The following is a 20,115-nucleotide window of genomic DNA, read 5'->3' as shown; positions in this document are numbered from 1 at the left end:
CCTCTTCTCTCTGTGCCTTTGCTGCTGAGCAGGGAGACGATGGAGAAGTTGGACCCAGAGGTCTGCCTGGAGAACCTGTGAGTATCTCCTCTCTGGCTCGATGTACAGCAGCTTTGGTCAAGGTCTTGATGCGATAACTGTGGTTTCGGGGTCCTGTGGGGCAGCTCTTCTGGTGCTAAGCAAGACCTCTGAGGTCCTGCAGGGACTGAATTTCTCCTGCTTGAACATCTGTGTGAACAGTTTCGAGAGTTACCTTTGCTGTAACAACTTTTTTCCCACCAAGAGGGCTACCAAGAAGACGAAGATGTTTTGTGGGCTTTTCTGTTTGGTTGACTTTTTGTGTTTATTCTTCTAATGAGCAAAGTCCTTATTTATTTTGACAGCTCCCTGGCTAGCATTTGGACTTTAAACCTTAGAATTTTAAACGTGAAGCTTAGCTTAGATTGGTCTCATACATTTCCTGCGTGTACATTTCTTCCTGAAGTGTTATTTAGGATTCAGGTAAGTAGGCTAGGGTAGAAATTATGCATGGCATGTGTGAAATACAGCCTTCAGGAGCGTTCATACCAAACTCCGGTGAGAAATGGTTTTGCCTGCTATTGCTCGGGCAGTGGCAGCAATTAGCCGTGCAGTTCCCTCGTCTGCCTGCTTAGTTTTGTGCAGTGGGAGGGATCCCTCTTACATCTCAAGATGAAATCCTGGCAGGATTCAGCTCAAGAGGACTTTCGCGCTCACTTCAGCGGGGTCAGTATTCTGTTCACAGTGCACAAAGCTTCATAAATCTGCAGAGTTTGTCAGTGTTTGGGTCTCCACATGCTGCGAACACCAGGGCTAGCGAAGGAGGGAGTTCCTAGTTTTGGTAAGGTTCAAAAGAGATGCTAGCGGCGTTGAACAAAAACCTCCCGACCAGTCCAAAGCAACGCTTTCGGGGAGTATCCCACCCAAAAGAAACGGTTGGGTTGTCAATTTGTGACTCTGAAAGCATTTTTTTTTCCCCCAATACTAAGTATTTTTTACTTTACTGGCAATGGTAAACTCTGCTTCTGGCTGTCTGTAGATTTTTGTATGTAGTACAGTTGTTGGCAGTTTGTTTAATCCAAAATGCATTTCCTTTGTTATGAAAAGAACATTATCTATCATTTACTATCGGCTTTGCTTTCAAATTGTCTTATTTTGTTGTTCTACGGCCCAGCGTGGTGGCCTGAGAGTAATTGATGAGAACTGTTGGACACACTTCATGTGAGAAAGGGAAGAGTTGGCATTTAAGGACTCACTGGAACTAAATTATAGACGAGATGTCTGATTAACTTCTGGGAAGGATTAATCAACTCAGCTATCTCCTTAGCACATGTCTAAGCAATAACTTATGGGTTATTAACTTCTTAAAAGCATTTATGTGCTCAGGTAACACAGTAACAAAAGAGGAACTTAAATGATGATAATGCATGCAGGGAAGTTTATTCTTATTTCAGCAACATGAGGAAAAATATCTGTGATAGCCAGAGCGAAGGTTTAAACTGCATTACAGGAAACATTTTGTCATAAATACATACACCCTAAATCTGTATGGTTTTCTCTGCCCTGAGCCAAAAGAGGTTCTTTCCAAATTTAATGACAACTGAAACCAGTGGTGGGGCTTCAAAATTTGTTTCCCTTCATCCTGCTCCATTTCCTTCCAATTCCCCTCTCCGGTTGATGCAGACAGAGTTTCTGCTCTGCCTGGGGCTCAGCGTGCAAGGCTTTACCCTGTGAAGGTCTCCAGTGGCTGGGACAGATCTCTTGGTTGATGCGTTCAGTTTTTGCTGCAAAATGCGGGTTTTCTGCACAATCAAAATCCCCACAGTCTCCAAGATCAGACACTTGCTTAATGTCTCCTATTTTATCCTGTAACATTTCATCTTTAATTCCTCTGTCCTCTCTGCATCATAAAAAGGGACGTATAATATTTGGGCAGACAGATAAAACTGCCCATCAGTCAAACCCAATTTTCCTCCGTGACGGTGAACGAGCACCATCCTTGGAAATAACCCAGAGCTCCCCTGTGGTCCCTAGTTTAAGAAAGGGCCACCATTTAAAATGTGAGCTTGCAGATCTGCAGCTGAGAGCACACGAGACTCCATCCCTTTTACTACAAACATACCCGAAGGTTCAAGGTGCTGGCGTTGTGGTTTGCAAAGTTTCCTATTGAACGATTGCAATCCTCCAGCCATTACTCTGCTTATTCAACGTGATGTTCCAATCCTACCAATTTTCCTGAAGATGATGCGAGGTTAAATCTGGTGAGAAAGCTAGAAATGGAAAGAAAACACTGTGATATTAGGAGTCCTGACTGGTTAAGGTTTAAGAACCAAATGCCTTTGAAAATGCACATTTATGCTGCAGGCTGAAAAACCTGCTCCAGCCTTGCTGAGATGTATAGATTGCCAATGATAAAAAATGAAATCTGTAGCGATTTTGAAATGCTAACCCTAATTATCCATTAGTGGTATCAGGTCGTTCTTCATAATACTCCCCAGCTAGAATGACTTGGCTTGCAAAATGTTTTGCATCATTGTGTGCAATTACAGGGTAATCCAGGAATATGATTAAATAAATAATAATTTTTTAAAAAAAGTTGGTTTAAGTGGGCCTTCTTCCAACCCAAAGAATAAATGTCTGCGCCTGTATTATTTATCTTTATCATTCAAGGATATGTGCACACAGGTTTTCTCTTACCAGTTTGTAAACCAAGAAAACTGCTGTTACTGCAAGACCAGCACAGTCGTTGCCGTGCCAGCCCCGATGCTTCCCCGGGCAGAGCAATGCTCAGCTGTGCATGAGCTCACCCTGCTCCACGCTCATGGCAGCCCGGGGGGGCCCTAGCAACTCTAACCCTGTTTGTTTCCCCCAACAGGGACCCCGAGGACTCCTGGGACCGAAGGGGCCACCGGGACCCCCGGGGCCACCGGTGAGTTCCCGGGGCTGCTGTCCTCCTCAGGCAGGCAGCTGAGCTTTCTGGGCAAAATACCCTGTCCCCATGTGTCATTCAAGCAGATAATACAGCTGCATGATTTTATACATCTGTGCGGTGAAAAGAAGTGGTATTCAAAAAAAAAAAATGTTACAGCTGAAAGTCTGTCTTCTCCCCTATTTTCAGTGGCATCACGTCCATTCACGGCGGCTCAAGATTTGGCCCACCTGAGTAAATATTAATGCCTCGCTCAGGCTGAAAGGGAAGAATGAGAGTTATTAACACAGTGGCTTTGCTATTAACTTTTGCCTGAGGGCTGGTGAGACTTTAAAGCAGTTTGTTCATATTTCGGATGAAAGCCGAGGAAAGAACGGTGCCGTTTTTTTATTCAGGAGACAGTCAACTTATCTGTCATGTGCTGCTGGAAGTGCTGATGCAGGGGCTCTCTCTGTAAATCACTGCTGCTCGCTGAAGTCCCAGAACTTAAAAAACCAAAACCTGGGCTGCTGCTAGAGCTAAAGGGGTCAGTGTTTAATGGTGAGCGTCGCAAAGCCCTTAACCCCTCCTGGGATGTGGAGACATCTTCACTTTGAGCTCCTTGGTCCTGCTGAAATTTAATGAGGGGTGGGGAATCTGCTCCAAAACCATCTCGTGTTGCCCAAGTATGCTGTTCCACTTAGATAAGTTGCCCCTCCAGAGAAAACAAGCTGTGGGAGAACCCCCAGCAGAACATCTCCAGTTGACCACGTACCATTTTACCCCCCTAATGAAGACGCTCAGGGCGTGTTTGACCCCAGTTGCCTTTTGGGGTCAAATCCTCATTTTGGCATTGCCGTCACCCTCTGCCTTGTTGAACGAAGCATTCGCATCCCGAGCGAGGTCTTTTGCCCGGTTTTTCCTTTTCATTTGCTACCCCACTCCTGCTCGCCGTCGGGGGCAATCCAGGCGTGGTCCTAAGCCAGGATTTGCTCAACCTGGTGCTGATCCTGCCTCACGGGCAGGTTAAACCCGTGGGGAGAACAGTGAAATGACTTTTTAAAGTGTAAACTGGATTCATCGAGTTGGCTGCTTTACTAAACACCTTTAGAAAATTGTTCCCTTTTCACGCAGTCCAAAGGGCCTCCTGATGTTCTGTTATTTTTACGGCAGTTTCTCTGCTTTTGTGGTGCGAAATAACTAGATGTTTTCTTAGTGCTGTTTTTTAAATCCTTTCTCAGGGTGTGGCTGGTATGGACGGACAAACAGGTCCCAAGGGGAATGTGGTAAGTTTTCACTCTAAATTTTACAGGCAGTTCAGATATTATATAGAGGGAAATGTAAAATGTACTCTATTAAATTAGATTTGCTAATTGCTTTTTAGCCTGGTCTAGATTCCTATCGGAGCCTGTGAAAACCACAGAGTATCTCCTACAGCAAATGGATGTTAATTTATTATAATTTCTGATGGAATTACACATTATTTCCCCGTGAAAGATCAAATATTTTCATCAAGATGTGTGCTGTTCTAATGAATATCAAAATACAGTAATTTAACGGAGAGGAAAAAAATCTTTTATGTGCCTCATACTTTGTACAAATGGGATGAAGTGGACTCCATGCAGAAGAGCCGATGCAAAGCTGGGTTTTGTTAAAGCCCTGCTCAGCTCACTTGGGCTGCATGTCCATGAAGAGGAGCGAGCGTGCCCTGAAGTAACTTAACCCCTCCCTGTCCCACAGCGGAGAGGAGCTGTTTCCCTTTCCAAGGAGGTCCCAGTTACCAGTGGTGGGTTAGAGGGTGTTCAGGTGCTGTGAGAGGGTGCAGGGCTGTGCAGGGGGCAGGACCCACTTTGCCTGGGGAAGCAGCAGCTCCGCTCTCACCTCTCCTGCCTTCAGCTCTGCCCTTGTCTCCTCGCAGGGTCCTCAAGGTGAGCCGGGTCCCCCAGGACAGCAGGGTAACCCAGGTGCTCAGGTAAGAGGAATTTTCCATGGATTAGGAAAAAGGAATGATAATTTTGAACCCACCAGAGGTGGGACCAGCAATAAGGAGATTTGCTGGGAATTGTCTTGACGATACATCACTGACCCAAAATCCTCCTGAAAATGCTCCCAGTTTCAGTCCCCCCTGGTTCTCAGCTGGCTTTTGCTGCCACAGTGCAAAGCCAAACCCAGGTCCAAGCAGTCTCTTTGTCAGCCGAGCCACATCTTGTGGCTCATGGCTGATTTTTAGCATCCCACGGTCCAGTTGCTCTGGAGCCAGGTGGGTAATACAGACATCCAAGCCTTCCTGTCAGCCCTCTCCACGGCTCTCAGCAAGTCTTGCTCTTCGGAGCATCTCTGTTTCCATCCCGGGGATGAGCCTGGCTGCACACAGAGGAGTGGTGCAGCTCTCCAGAGGAGGCATGCCGTGCAAAAATGAAATTTTATAGTCTCTCACAAGACATTTTTGAGAATGAATGGAGCTGGGGAAATCCCCAGCCGTCACAGGCACTAGAATGATGCTCAGCTGAGGCACTGCCAAAATGCATTGGAAGGAATAACTTGTTCCTTAATGACCCAAGTTGGTTTTTTTTTTTCTTTTCACAGGGTCTTCCAGGTCCACAAGGCGCGATCGGTCCCCCCGGAGAGAAAGTACGTTTAAATACTGCAGCTCTGACCTAAGACAACTGTTGCCATTAATATGCATTTGCTACTTCAGCTGCTCCTTTGCCCCATATGCAACATCTGTTTGCAGCCGTGTCTATGAAATTCTAATGCCTCTCATTCCAGACAGAAGAGACAAGAAAGCACGGTTTACCTCTAATTCATAATATTTGCATTCATTTCCCCTCTTAAGAGAAACATTTTGAAAGCAGCCTATGGTAAAACATTAGGAGAGGACTGAAAATTGTCTTTTTCTGTGGGCTAAATGCCTGGAAGTCTGAGCGGGATGGTAATGGGAAGAGCCTGTAGATTTGGCTTGCTCAGCTGAGATCCCATCCCTCTGCCTCCTCCCTGCCTGTGCCAGCTCTCTCGGATTTTCCACTGCTGTTGACGTGGGGTAGGTGCTGGCCTCAGTTCCCCCCAGGCAGACCTGGGACCATCAGGATTTAAACAAGGGGAACAGTTTTGCCTACAGAGCAGTAACTCTGCGGGTGTTTGCTCAGCTCCAGTTGAGCTGCATCCCGGCGTGTGCACCAGGAGAATCCCCTGCTTGTGTTGGCAGCGTGGGGTGGGCTCAAATTATCAATAATTCTCCTGCGAAGGAGCACATTAACAGTTCTGCCAGATAGAGAGCTCTCGGGTTTCAGTGCTGAGTCACACGCTCGCAGCAGCAGCGGTGGCACTCCTCCGTGGTGTGAGAAATCAGGGGGTTGCTTAATTAAAAAGGTGATCACTGAGTGGTGTTAAAGCAGCAAGCACAAGTCAGTTGGGGCAGCTCCACTCTTCCTTTGCCATTTGTCACCAAAGAACGGGCATTTCTTGATCCAGTGAGCCCCACGGTTTTATATCCTCCAACGTGTGCTCGTACACGTGTGCAGCGTCGTGCTCTTTCGACGGGACAGAAGCTTGATGCCTCATGCCCTGTCTCCCGTTGAGCTCCCATTGCTGGGGGAATGTGCGAGGCGCTGGCACTAACGCCACAGCATCCCGGGATGCTGGAACAACTCTGCCCACAGAAATAAGCAGACTCCCTACGAGTCAGGGCAGCTTTTCCAACAGACTCGCATCTCTGCCGCCTTTCACAGTTAGGAAGAGCAAGAAATGTGTTGGAAAAGCCCCATCCTCTGATGCTCTGGAGACTCCCACCATTGCAGCTCTTGGTTTTCTGTTTGTTTTTAGGGGCCGCTGGGCAAACCTGGTCTTCCTGGCATGCCTGGTGCAGATGGTCCTCCGGTAAGTCATCCTCTCCTGGGTCTCTGCTTGGCACCAGGGCTGTGGGGCCTGATCCTGCACCCATCCTCCCCGGGGTGCACCACGGGCTTGTGAAGCATGAGCCGCCAAGGTCAGGTTCACCCTGCCCATGTTTTGACTGGGTCGAAGGGTTTTGAGTCGCTGCTCCAAGCTTTGCTTGGCCTCGCAGCGCAGCACCAGGTGCTTCTCACCATCTCTTTGGGTCTCTTTTCCCTCCTCCTGATTCTCCTCTCAGTTTTACGTGGGGCGGCAGCTCACGGAGGTGCGGATGGGCTCCGTGTGTGTTGATGCGTACCACAGCACTAGCACAGGGTGGTCCTCATCCTGCTCGGGGCTCCTGGGCACCGCTGCAGAACGGTGATAAGAGCAGGTTGAAATTGCCTGTCAATGTTGTATTCTTGCAGCTTCCTCCTAATCCTACTTTAAACATAATTTGCTCCTTGCGCTAGAAATTGATCTTAAAAATCTCTGGCCTTTAAACCTGTTCTCATTTTTTACACACCTCAGAGGCACCTGGTTTTAAGAGTGACAAATGTAAAATAGTTACTTTCCATTAATGCAAATGCAGAACATGGCCAAAAAAAAAAAATAAAAAAAATTACATTTCCCACCCTGGGATTATCATTCCTACAGAGGGCATTTTGAACATTCGTACAATTGTTAGCTGAGTCAACAGAGCAGCTAAAGCAAAGCCCAGAACATCTCTAAAGCTGTAGCTTTTGATGTGAAATTCCTGCAGCAGCCTCCAGGGAAGTTCAGCTGGAGAAGACGCCAGATCTATTTTTATGCAGACTGAAGGCTGTATAAAACCTGCAAACTGAGCACGTGTGGGTGTGCACGGACGCAGGTCCTTTGCTACAGGTAGCCCTGTAGTTTGCAGACAGTTTGTAGGTTTGGGAGCATATGGCTTACTCTTTCCAAGGACAAAAACCCACCCGTGTTCTCTTTATAGGAATTAGTTTTGGACGATAGCTGAAAATCCCTGAGGGCCTGAAGCATCTCACTGTAAAAGCCAACCAAGCTGCTCATCAATTTTTTTGCTCTTAGTAGCAGTAATGGAGATGGGCATTTTGAAAATGGTGATGGTTTAGTGCAGAGTGGACGAAGGCTTTTGAAATCTTGCTGTGCTTCCATTTTGCCTCCCCTGCGGTGCAGAGGGCACTCCGGAGCTGAAGGCAAGCACGACTATATGATCCCCTTTGTGCGTCGACGCTTTTGGTGCTATTTAAACTCAGAGGACAAATTCATACTGTGTTTTCTCCTACATTTTGTTGATGTAAAAATGACAGCTGTCAGTTTTGTTTCTTCATTAAACCAGCTTGTTTTATAAAATCCGGCTTGTCTGACATTCCCATTCTGAAGACTGGGGATGGAAAATACCCTTATGGTTGTCCTTGTTAAATTGATAGGAAGTCATTTGTGTATTTAGAGGAGAGTTCTTAAGTAGAGAAATCATTGAGTGCAGAAGGACTTAGTGGCTGTAGAGCAGCTGGATGTGCTTTCATCATCTCTATAAAATAAAAGGTCCCTGGGTGTGCAGTGAGTGCCCTTGTGGAGGCTTATTGCGTCTGTACAGACATTGCCAACCAAAAAGTCATGCTCCGTCCTGGCTCCGCTTGTGTTCTGACCGTAGGGAAATCAACGCTAAAAACTGCTTTTCATGGATTTCCCCCGTTTTTCACTCATGCTCCAAGCTATATCAGAGGCAGGTCACACTTTTGTTTTCTACTGACCGCAATCCCAGCAAAAGGCTTCTAAAAGCTGTGAATGAGAGTGTGTTGGAGACCTTTGGATGTTGAGTTACTCAGCATCAAATCCCAAGAGGAATGCTGGCCAGTGTCCAGGCAGACAGCGTTTCGTGGGGATGCAGGTTAGCTGAGCATTTGTCGTGAGATCTTGTAACGGACTCTAGGAATTAGGAGATTAATGAGGGTCTCTGACCAGTCTGGACATCTTGTGACCTTCACAAGTTTACTAACACACGGGGGTTCATTTTATCTGTTTTGCTATCTGCAAAATTTATACGCTGCTTGCTGTTGAACTCGCTGAGGTGTTCTAATATGTGAAGAAATATTGCAAAATGGTTTGTGCTTCTCTGCTGAAAGGTGGTGAAGAGTAAAAGTGTAAAATAGCCAGGTAGAATACCAGCAAAGACCCAGATGCAGGTCTCTTCCTTTTGGGGAAAGCTTACTCTTGCAAGCTGGCTTCAGGGAGGCTCCTTGTATCAGTAAGAGCTTCCTGGAGAGCTGCTGTTCTCTTACAAACAAATCACAGCTGCTTGAGCAGGCTTGTTGGCTCCAGAAGCATTACGTGTGTACTAAACCCATTTCCCTGTTTCCTTTGTCTCTTTTTTTTAATAGGGTCACCCTGGCAAGGAAGGTCCTCCTGGAGAGAAGGGGAGTCAGGTGGGTGTCAACAAGATCCTTATCGCTGCTGAGGGGAAGGTTGTGGGAGCTGGATGGAGACAGATCTCCGTAGGGCTCTGGGGATGGCCAGGAGGCCACTGGACTGGGTCAGTGGAGGCGGCAAGAAGCAAACCCTGTTGAAATTTGAACGCTGAGCCCAGCTTTCATCAGCTTGGGACTCTTTCCTGGTGCTTGGGCTGTTTTTTTTCTCAACTCCTCCCAGCTTTCCTGGCAAGCAGCACCCCATAGCCCAGCGGACATGAAAACTGAAACTGTGAAGGGAAGCCTTCTCTTAATCAGACACAAATAAATATCCTCTGTGGCACAGGGAATGCAGAAAATAACTTCTCATATTCCTGGTCTTCCTTTTTCATCCTCTCCCCCTCCCTCTTTAACAATATATTTGAGAATATTGCCGGAGGCTAGAGTCCTTGAATTATACAGTCATCCATCTGTCTGGGAGATTTACCATCTGCATTCCCAGTATGTCCCCTTCAGTTGAAAAACATTACATTTGTCAAAAGTCTTTGATTAGACCACAGCCCAGTTTGATGGATGTCAGCTCGAGCCTTGTTGGGTGCTGCACGGAGCACAACCCACGGCCACGGCCGTTTGCTCAGCTGGCGTCACATGGGCCCCAAAACTCAAACGTTGGCCTCTGCAGAACGAGAGAAGCCAAGAAGTGGTTGTGCTGGTGCTCCCCGTGCTGGGAGGTGTGTAGCAGATGTCAGGGAGGTGATTTCAGAGCAGTGCTGCTGGTGCAGGTCTCTTCCAGCCAACGCTCGTGTCAGATCTGGGATTCTGGTGGACCCGTTGGCTTCGTCTGGCTGCCAGGCTGCAAAAAATTGTCTTGGGCTGGGAGAAGTGGAAGGGTATTTGTTTAGGTAATCGAGCAAAATAAAAGGCAACTGGGTTCAATAAAGAACGCGATTTATTTTTAGGTATAAGACAGCATGGCAGTGCGGGTGGGAAGGAGGGGTTTTGCAGGGTGTGTTGGGCACCGTGTCCAGCACAGCTCATGGTGTTCCTGGGGATTTGCAGCTCTTAGTGCCAGAAAGGAGCTTTGTGAGCATCTCCTCTCCCACACCGCCGAGGCCAGAGGATGTCACGCCCAGGCTCGTGCCTCAAGCAATAACTCCTTTCTGTGATCAGCAGCAGCACAAGCTCTGCTGCGTTACTGCAAACCCAGGATGGTTTGCAAGGGGGGAGACAACAGAACGTCATCTTCCTCTCTCGGAGAACTTGTTCTTTTCTTTAATCCAGAACACGAGTCACCAATCCTATTTCTAGCAAGTTGTTGCTGTCTCTTCTCTTCCCCCTTCCCTGTCATATGGACCTTTGCTGTTGGCTCAGCCCAGTGCACCTGCTCGAGGTGATGTTTCTGTAGCACTGCACTATTCTGATTTATTTTCGGTTGGCCACTGCCATTTCCACCTTCATCTGAAGCAGCCAGATGTCTGGGATATTTGTCTTCCACACATTCTCCTTACTGTTGCGCCTTTGTGTTGATTTTTGATGAGGTTTTTTTCTGTTTGCCTTTTTTTCACCCCAGGGTCCGCCAGGTCCTCAGGGCCCCATCGGTTATCCGGGACCACGTGGAGTCAAGGTAACGAGGATGCAGAAACTGTGTCCGTGGTGTTGCTTGTTCAATTCGAGTTCTCTGGCTTGGGCTGGAGATGGACACTGCCAGTAGGCCCAGATGCCCTCCCAGGGCACTGAGGGCCACCTCAGTAACCAACCGAATTTACTGCTCAAGTGACCCTTGGTCCAGCATCTTCTCCCAGGCCGTGAGGATTGCCAGTCCCCTGCTCTCCAATAGCCCCTCCCAGCATTGTTCAGTGCTTTGGAGAGATTTCTCTTTTAATTCTTCGTGAGCAAGGCTCAGTCCCATTCCAATCGTTTCCAGTTTACAACCAAAGTAAATCTCAGCCAGAATGTGAAGACTTTAACAAGGCTTGTTAATAAAACAAAACAGCCTATTACTAAAACAAAGCAAGCTTTTCATGCCCCTGATCCAAAACCTTGTTAGACGAAGCTTGCAGTGCACTAGACTGAATTCACTAGACTGAATTCCAGCTCTTTCCTCGCTCCTGCTGCCTGTAGCACTTGCATGCTGATAAGAAGGCAGTGGGTATTTTTTTTTTCCCCGTTCAGCTCAAACTGTTCTGCCCATCAAGATGTATTAGTTCAGGTGCAGATGCATCCTGCAGGGACCTGTGCTAGCACGGCTTGGGTACTGACTACAGGTGAGGTTTAAGCCCTCTTAAACCCTCCTTGTACGTTTTTTCAGTAGCAGAAACCTATTTGCTGTTCTGCCTTCAGAACTTAAGCGGAATCTATTTAGCCGAAGCAAGCTTTCATCTCATTTCTTGCGAGGTTGCCGATTGAGACGTAGCGGTCCATTAGGGAATGGGTTGTTGTTGTGTTTACCACTAAAGTGGAACTGTTCCACATTAGAGTGATCTAGAGAAAGTGTGTCATGCACCACATAGGCACAAGGTTTTGCTTCCTACAAGCAGCGTTCTGTTAACTGCGGGATCCTCCAGTTCAGATAAAAATGTGTCTCATTTAAATCTATTAATAACTTTCAGGTCTTGCCTTGCTTTAACCCTGTCCTGCTGCACAAATTTTGATGTACTTTTAATTACACTTTTTCTTGACATTCTAAAAGGAAGAAAAAAAATAAAAATAACCCAAGCAAAATATCACTCCTCAAAAAAAAAAAAAAAAAAAGCTTTTTGTCTTTTATTGTAAGAGTTGCGTTGCACAGTGCAGCTGGTGTAGATGATGAGGGTGATGTTTTATCCTAAGAGGCAGAAGAGATGGGATGCAGGGGGTCCAACAGGCTCGGGCTGGTGGTAATACAGGGGCCAGATCCTGACCACACCCAGCACCTCCAGGCCGAACACCTTGGACTGACTGCCTTGGTGAAGCTTTGGAGGACTTCTGCACCAGGTCACAAATGCCTGTGTCACTTGTGTTCCTGGGGGTTTTTTTCTGCCTTTTGTTGCCTAAATGTACTTTAAAAAAGATTGTGCATGCGCAGAGGTGAGAAACATGGTAAAAAAAGAGCCAAGCTTAACCTTTGGGGATGTTAGACATGGTGCTGCTTCCCGCTGAGGAGCAGCACGGAAACCTCTGGCTATGTGCTCCGAGATTTTAACATGGATTCACTTCCCAAGTGTCCCTGCACTGGTTTTTCTGTGAATACTTGAGTGAGCTCAGCATGCTGGCAAGGCATTTGTGGAATTTTATTTTTTTTTTTTTTTTTAAATATATGCAGAAAACTTTTCGTAGTGAGTTTTATCCCTAGAAACATAATTCCTGGGCAGGGAATGGGCAGAGACCACCTACCCCACCTGTCAAATCAAGTCGGCAGAGGTTTGGGACTATAAAGTACACGCTGATAACCCAAAAGTCAGAAGTCAGCAGCTGATATTTGATGAGCAATATGTTTAGGAGCATCACAGTTTGCAGAGATACCATCGTCCACATCAGAGGAAGCAAAAATCACCGCGACTAATGATCCTTCACTCTTAAGCTTGCCTATGCCCTTGTAACATCTTGTTTTATCTTCTGCAAGGGAGCAGATGGTGTTCGTGGATTGAAGGGCACCAAAGGTGAAAAGGTGAGTTGACACTGCATTTGGATTTATTTTCTACAGCCTCTGAGCATTTTTGCAGACTGGTCCCTCAGGATGCTCCCCGTGGCATTTTCTCCCGCCCAGGGGTTTTTCTTAGATGAGTACCCAAAGTTCTGGTGTAACCTCTTTATTGCTGGAGCAGGCACACGCTGGGTACCTGCTGTGTTGTTCTGCCACATCTTAGCTTGGACTTGGGAGTAATTGAGCCTCCATGACGTGTTCAGGTTTTGAGCTGTTTGCTGGGGGCAGCCGTGGCGATAGCTCAGGGTCCAGCATCAGGATGATTTTTTTTTCTTGACAAACTACACAGCTTGAGTGATTCAGTGGAGCTGAAGGGTTTGTGGTGTGTTACAGCTGGATAACAGCGTACGGGATGTGCTGCCCAGCCTCGTCGTCAGAGCTTGTGAAATCCAAGTCAATAAGAAAGTCGACACAGGCTATCTCTTCGTGTCTCAAAGATGCAATTGTTTTCTCCCAGAGGAAGGGGAAAGGTGGAAAAAAAAATCTTGCCTCATCCCATAAACAGATCCATGTTCCTTTGTTCCTGCCCCCAGCAATTCAGCAGCAAAGCTGGTGGTTTTAGCTAGGGAGTCCTGTCAGGGACCTTCCAAACTTTGAAAGTCTTTCTGGGAACCGTGTCTTCATTGCCTAGGAGAGATTTGCTGTAGGATGAAATACATTATTGATTTGAGCTCTGCAATTAAACCTCCTCGGCTGAAAGAAATATTGCCACTGTCCTAGAGGTTGCCTCGAAGCGTGGTGTAAAACATTCTCCATGAAAATAAAACCCCTTGTACTTCAGAAATAATTGGTTCCCAGTACTGGCAAGGTGGTGGTGTTCACATTGGGCCAGATTTGCTGTCTTGACTTGCAGCCAGGATGGGATGTAGGGAATATTCGCTGTGATCCCTTGGGGACCTCGGCAGTCGCAGCCTGGCTGGGTTTCCGTGCTCGTTTGTGCACACCAAAGACTTGCAGAAGCCAATGTGATGGGCAGTGCAGGGACCAAATCTTGTTCTCTGCAGACAGGGGCCATACAGTAAGGCTAGAGAAGCCTTTTTTCTTTTTTTCCATCTATATACCTTGTCTGTTTTTTCCCCTCTCCATTATTTAGGGTGAAGATGGCTTCCCTGGCTTTAAAGGTGATATGGGCATCAAAGGAGACCGGGTAAGAGTCTATGACCAATGTAATCTTGTAGCGCTTTGCCTTTCAAGCCCATGTGTTACCAAGCAAACATGGCTCGGGGAGAGCAGCAAGGGGGGCTCCTGTCAGAGTCGTCCTGGCGTGTCCAATCTCAAGGCAGGAACACAGGAATTCCATGCTCACCTCAAGCGCAGCAGCTGTAAGTCCCTGAATTTGCCAATCCCACCTGAAGGTAAAATAAAAATGAATGATAATAGAGGACCCTGCCTTGCTGCTTTGACTGCTAGGGATGCTGCCCTGATCCAGCTGTATCATATATTTATTTCCAGTATCTCTCTTCCCCTGTAATATTACACTTAGAGTCTAGTAGACATCTTTATTTGCTGAACCTAATGTGCTTCTGTACCATCGACGTGAAGCGTAAAGTTACCAGGAACACACTTTAATAGAAACTGAAGCAGCACTGTGAAAGCCGCCAGGGGTGCAGTGTTATATTAGACTCACATCTTTGCCTGGTCACAAAAGCTTTTACAATCAGTGGAACACTCAGACCTCCAGAAACCTCAGACCACACTCAGATGTGGGTAGTGGCTGCCGCCCGCCCGTCTGTCTGTCTGTCCTCCACACCCAGCCCTTGGGGACAAGGGGCTGTCCTGGTCCCCTCTCCGAGTGATGCATTGCCTGGGGCTCGGTGTGTCATGTCCCCCTCCCCAACTCTGAAGCCCTCGGGGGGATCAGGAGAGCTCTGCTGTCCTTCATCTCCCATGTTTAAAGGAAAAATGAATGCCTTGCGTGAAGGCTTGTAAAAGTAGACATCGAATCCTCTATTTCTTCTGGCGTTTAACTGTGTAACGGAACACTTAAAATAATTGGGAACTTCCCCAGCCGCCACTTCTCATCAAGGAAGCAAGACTTGAAGGTGGCATCTCGGGGAGGTGACTCCTGTCCTCGCCAAAGGCAGATAGACAGATGCTCCTTCCAACAAAGCTCATGACTTTAGTTCCCACGAGCAAGCTCTTTGTGCTTCAGGATGAGCAATGAAAGGACAAGTGGTACTCGAGAGCCTCGCGGATAAATCTGCATCCACCCAGCCTCTGGTGAGCGAGAAGGCAGCTGCCTGTGTTCGCAGCGTGGAAGCATCTCCTGTTACCCTGCGTGACAAAATGACAACTGTTGTTTTGTGTGCCAAAGCCTGCAGCGTCACAACAATTCAAGTTAATAGCTTGGTCTTCTCCGCTCTCAGATTTCCTAATGATTTTCAGCACAAAAACTCCAGCCCAGTCTTTATTCTCCAGTTGCCCGGTTCAACCCTCAATTAAACACTTCCCAGGGCTTGCTTGCACATCAAACTGCAATTTGGGAACCGGGAGATGGGTAAAAGGGTGGGTTGCAATCAGAGCTAATGAAGGTTGTTTTGGTGGAGAGGCGATGCATGTAGATGGGATAATTGGGCCCCAGGAAAAGACGGCTGTTGTGGGAGATAATGACCAGGCTCTGAATGAAAGCTTGGTGCTCTAATAATGCTCTGTAATTTGCTGTCTCGTCTGAGCCTCTTGGTGAAGACCAGCTTTCTCCAAGAGTTGTATTAGCAGCTCCATGGAGTATCTAATTGCAGCCGGGAGGGTATTGCTGTCAGCAGACGTGGGGTCTGGGCCCTGCCTGCCTTGTCAACGCTTGTCTTGTGATTAACAGGGGGAAATTGGACCTCCTGGCCCTCGGGGTGAGGATGGTCCTGAAGGTCCCAAAGGTCGCTCTGGCCCCAATGGAGATCCCGGTCCTCTTGGTCCTGCTGGAGAGAAGGTGAGTCTCAGCGATGGAATCACCCAGGGGTGTTTTAGAGCAAACCCCCTTTTCTTCAGGTGTCTTGGGTGGGTGGTCAGGGCGGTGCCCAGCACTGGGGGGGCGGTTTAGGGCAGAGGGATGAAGAGGAGCTGTCGGAGGTTTGCGTGAAGGTTGACCTGAGTGGTTCAACACAGAGAACAGAGGAGACCCAGGGGAGATGGTGTTACTGCAGCGGCATGATTTGAGCACACTGAGACCTTGGTCTCTTCAGTGTTACCTGCTTGGGTGCAATGTTTTGAAAAAAAGGTCAGAGGAAAAAAATGGAGAAATTGAAAGTAGACTCCAGTCTAATTTCTAGGTGCATCCAGTTGAAAAAAAAAACTTGTAGCAAAGAAGAGCTGTTCCCCACTCATTTCCTTGACACATTTACAGTGCCCAGTCTGCATCAAAGCCACTGGGCTTCCCCCAGGGAGGGCAGAGGATGATGGCAGTGCCCCGACAGCTTTACTCCACCCATGTAATACCTGCTTTGCTCTTGACTTCCCTGCACTTCACATCTCCCCTTCCTGCTGGTGCAAACCTGAAGCTGCTCACAAGGTCTCTCTTGCCCACGCTAACGCACTTTTATTTGTGTTTCAGGGAAAACTCGGTGTGCCAGGACTGCCCGGCTACCCGGGCAGGCAGGGCCCAAAGGTAACTCGGGCGGGTTCAGTCCTCGGGGGGTGCGGGGGGTGCGGGGAGCCCAGGGGACACCAGCCGGGCTCTGATGGTGCTGTGCAGAGGGTTCAGCCCCCCGCTGATGGGACGAGGAGGAACAGCAACATTTCCCACTGCACACTCCCTCCTTCCCACCCATGCAGGACGAATTTATAAACGGGTAAAAATGCCGGCAATAGGCATCATAGTCCTTGTCTTTGTATTACGTTTTATGTCTTCAAAGATCTGCACTAGTGTTAACTAATTAATTGGGGAGAATAGCTAATGAATCAGGGTCTCCTTGAAATGAAAATAAACCTGCCATTTGTAGATTTGCAAATGTCCTTTGTATCTTAACTACACGCCCACCTTCATTTGGGCCATTTTCAAATGTTATTTTTAAATTAAAACTCTGAATTCCACTACATAGGCTAAGGCTGCAGCCCAGATTTTACACACCCTGGAGGCTTTGGGAACTTATGTTTTCGTTAACTTTTTTTTTTTTTTAAAAAAAGAATCATATTTTATTATTCATTGCTTGAAAAAAAAAAAAAAAATCCAGGCTTGTTTAACACTGGAGACATAATTATCTGCAAGAGATTGTTTCCTGGTTGTGGTGTTGATGGTTAATTTTTAAATTTGCATTTTCTATCTGGGGTAGGGGCTTTTTTTCTTTTTGCATTTCCTCGGCTAATTCATATTTTAAAAGCGGCAGCAAGCAGCTATTCTCCAGGCGCTCACATCAGAAAGGAACAAGACAGGAGTTAAATTTTCATGTGCAACAGAGTGACTTAGGAGCTAAAAAACAAAAGCTTGCCTGTTCCCCAGGCACCCAGCACAACCATGGGCTTGGGCCTTTGCAGTGACTCCGAACGAGGCATGGAGCTTTATTTTTGTTGGTTTTGGATGAAATTTAGTTTATGAGGTCATTTCGGGTCTGTCTTTGGTTTTGTTTTTATTAAAGGAAGGTTAAAAAAAAAAAAAAAAAAAAAAAGCGTTGGGAGGTGTAGACGTCAGCGGGCGCTCGCTGGGGGTTATTCCAGGCCAGCGGGCGCCTGGTGTGGAGGGACAGAGCTGCCCCTTTCAGTGTCTTGAACAGCTTTCTCTCTCTTTGCTCTTTCCCCCAAGGGCTCAATCGGCTTCCCAGGATTTCCAGGAGCCAACGGAGAGAAGGGCACACGGGTAAGAGCTGCTTTGTCTAGCTGCTTGGCTGATTTTTCTTCCTCTCCAAAGCAGGGTCCTTGGGCAGGACGTGGGCGATGCCCCGTGGCGGGCAGCTGCTGGGCTGGTGCTCTGGGTGATTCTGCACAAAGAGGGTTGCCCAAAGGGGGTCACCCCACCCGCTCGCATCCCGGGATGAGGTCCCCGAGCACAGGACGGGCAAGAGGCTCCCGGCACCGGCTGTTGGGAGAGGAGGATGCCAGTAATAGCACACAGTCAGCTCTGCAGACAGCAGCTTTCCAATTAAACACTGGAAATTTTTCCCTCAAGATATTTTAAGAGATTTCTCTGAACCTGAATCCTTCCCGCGCTGTCAGACTTTGCTCAGGGCACGAAGTGCTTTTTAATTAACAGTAATTATTAGAGATGGGTGAATCTGTTCAGAAGCAACAAGAACCTTCTTCGGTCTGACTTGAAATTCAAAATGCGTAGCTGAAAACACTCTTACAAGTTCCTCCTTTTAATAAGTGGAGCTATTCTACATTCATAAACACCCCTAAAATTTGGGGGCTCCATCCTCCAGACTTGTCTCTACCTCTATCCCACCTCCGTAGACTTTGCTCCCAAGTAGGGGTTGTCTAAATACACTGGTGATTCTTTTATTTTGTGGAAGACATGTTTGAATTTGAGGATTTAGAGTAAAAACATAAAGCCATATTTTCTGCACCAGCTCTGGCTACAGGGACAAACCGGGGGGAGTGAGAAGAGCAAGTGGAATTAGTTTCCTTTTTACTCTTCATTTAAATACAAATGACTTCTAACAGACGTGTTTGATAGGAGCCCAGAAAATATAAATCACTTTGCAATGCATTAATATCATGCCACTGAAATTTGGTTTATATCCAACCCCCCCTGTTTTTTTTTGTGGTTTTTTTTTTTTTTTCCACTGAGTAATTTTCATTTCATTCTGAACTACAAATTCAGCATCCTCTCCCTTCCCTCCCTCCCTCTGGCCGGGCAGGAGGAGGGAGGCCATGAATAAGGCAGCTGCCACGGCAGCCTTGAATTCACTGTAGCCCTATAATTACCACCCGCCTTATCAAATATACAACAATAAAATCCTTGGGCTGGATTTTTGGGTAGTGTAAAACACGGCAGCGAGGCAGAGCCGTGCTGCTTTGCATCATCCCCAAGCATCCGCATCCCTGTTGCTCCATCTGCTAATTTTATTCTGGTGGGATGGAGAGCCAGGCCGTTGGGATGGGAAACCCTTCTGGGAGCTGAGCAGGTGCCAGGAGCTGGTTGTTTATGAGCTGGGAAAAAAAAAAAAAAATCCCAAAAAAACCCAACAAAAGCTAAGGGTTAGGTTGTTTGAATTTTGGCAATGTCCAGCCTGAAGGGGATTGAGGATGAAGCAGGCGTGCTGGGAAGAGGCCCAGCTTCAGGACCAAGCAATGATAAAACAAGAAAAGACAAAAAAATAATCATTTTTCTCACCTTTTTTTCTAAACGAGCTTTGTGATCTTAGAAGGTGGTAGTGAGGATGCTTAGTTACCCCCTGCCCTGGCAATGCCACGCATTTCTTTAGTTTAGGAATTGAAAAAAATTTTTTTTTTTTTTGCATTTCAAGCTCAACCTGGGAGGAGGTGGGGCAGCTCCTGGTGTCCTGGCCTGGAAGCTGAGGTGTGTCTGGGCCAAGACGGGCTGGCACTGCCATGCCAGCAGCCCCACGCTCCTGGTGTAAAGGAAGGAGACAAGAATCTGGGGTGAAATGAGGAGGTTTTTGTGCCTCATGGGGAGCAGGGGCAGGGACTGGCACCCCAATCCCCAAGGCAGGGAGCATGCCTCTGTCAAATAGAAATACGTTGATTTATTTTTTGGTAATTTATTTTTCCTCTCGACTGTGTGATTGGACCCTTTCTGCCATTTTACACCCAACTTGTTTTATCAGTGTATTTGTATGTGAGAGAGAGAGATTTTCACGAACAAACCTTTCCTTCAGTAAAAGGAGCCCAGCTTGAAAATTTTGTAAGAATAGCAGAAATACTGATTTTCAGTAACTGTTTTCGTATTTTTTACTTTTTTTTTTTTGCTCCCAAGTATCCGATTTGAAATAAGTGAAAAGCAATTATATGTAGAACAATAGACTGAGCTGGGATCACACTGCACCAAACCAAATGGAGACCATCAAGTTAATTTAAGCCTCGTTGAGTTAGACTTGATAAATCCCCCTCGGTTTCTCCTGAGACCACTAAATTTGCTATTTTTACGAGCGTGTCCACATATAGTCAAGAAAGAGAGTTTCAAAGATTTGCTTCTCCAGTGCATTGTGGAAAAGCATTGTGCAACCCAATTTACAGCCAAAAGCACCAAAAATCATTTGTTTGTCTTTTCTTTTTAGGCAGTATTACTATTATGGTATTCAACGCAGTTGTTTATGTGTCCATAATAACATGAATCACAC

The 20,115-nt window shown here is 46.9% G+C and overlaps 1 protein-coding gene across 1 annotated transcript in view; it reads left to right on the top strand.

Annotated features, from left to right (window-relative positions):
• Positions 1 to 20,115, top strand: part of COL5A1 (collagen type V alpha 1 chain) — an 86,777-nt gene that overhangs the window by 30,314 nt on the left and 36,348 nt on the right. Inside the window, exons 16-28 of the mRNA XM_026860656.1 lie at positions 33 to 77; positions 2,894 to 2,947; positions 4,168 to 4,212; positions 4,845 to 4,898; positions 5,513 to 5,557; positions 6,749 to 6,802; positions 9,181 to 9,225; positions 10,778 to 10,831; positions 12,809 to 12,853; positions 13,983 to 14,036; positions 15,705 to 15,812; positions 16,434 to 16,487; positions 17,619 to 17,672. Of these exons, the coding sequence (XP_026716457.1) occupies positions 33 to 77; positions 2,894 to 2,947; positions 4,168 to 4,212; positions 4,845 to 4,898; positions 5,513 to 5,557; positions 6,749 to 6,802; positions 9,181 to 9,225; positions 10,778 to 10,831; positions 12,809 to 12,853; positions 13,983 to 14,036; positions 15,705 to 15,812; positions 16,434 to 16,487; positions 17,619 to 17,672 (711 nt within the window). The remainder of the gene's footprint in view (positions 1 to 32; positions 78 to 2,893; positions 2,948 to 4,167; positions 4,213 to 4,844; positions 4,899 to 5,512; positions 5,558 to 6,748; positions 6,803 to 9,180; positions 9,226 to 10,777; positions 10,832 to 12,808; positions 12,854 to 13,982; positions 14,037 to 15,704; positions 15,813 to 16,433; positions 16,488 to 17,618; positions 17,673 to 20,115) is intronic.

This window comes from Athene cunicularia (assembly GCF_003259725.1).
Source record: "Athene cunicularia isolate RWA chromosome 17 unlocalized genomic scaffold, athCun1 chr17_part1, whole genome shotgun sequence".
Lineage (NCBI taxonomy): Eukaryota > Metazoa > Chordata > Aves > Strigiformes > Strigidae > Athene > Athene cunicularia.
Note: the sequence above shows the minus strand (reverse complement) of the source record. Positions and strands in the feature narration are given on the sequence as shown.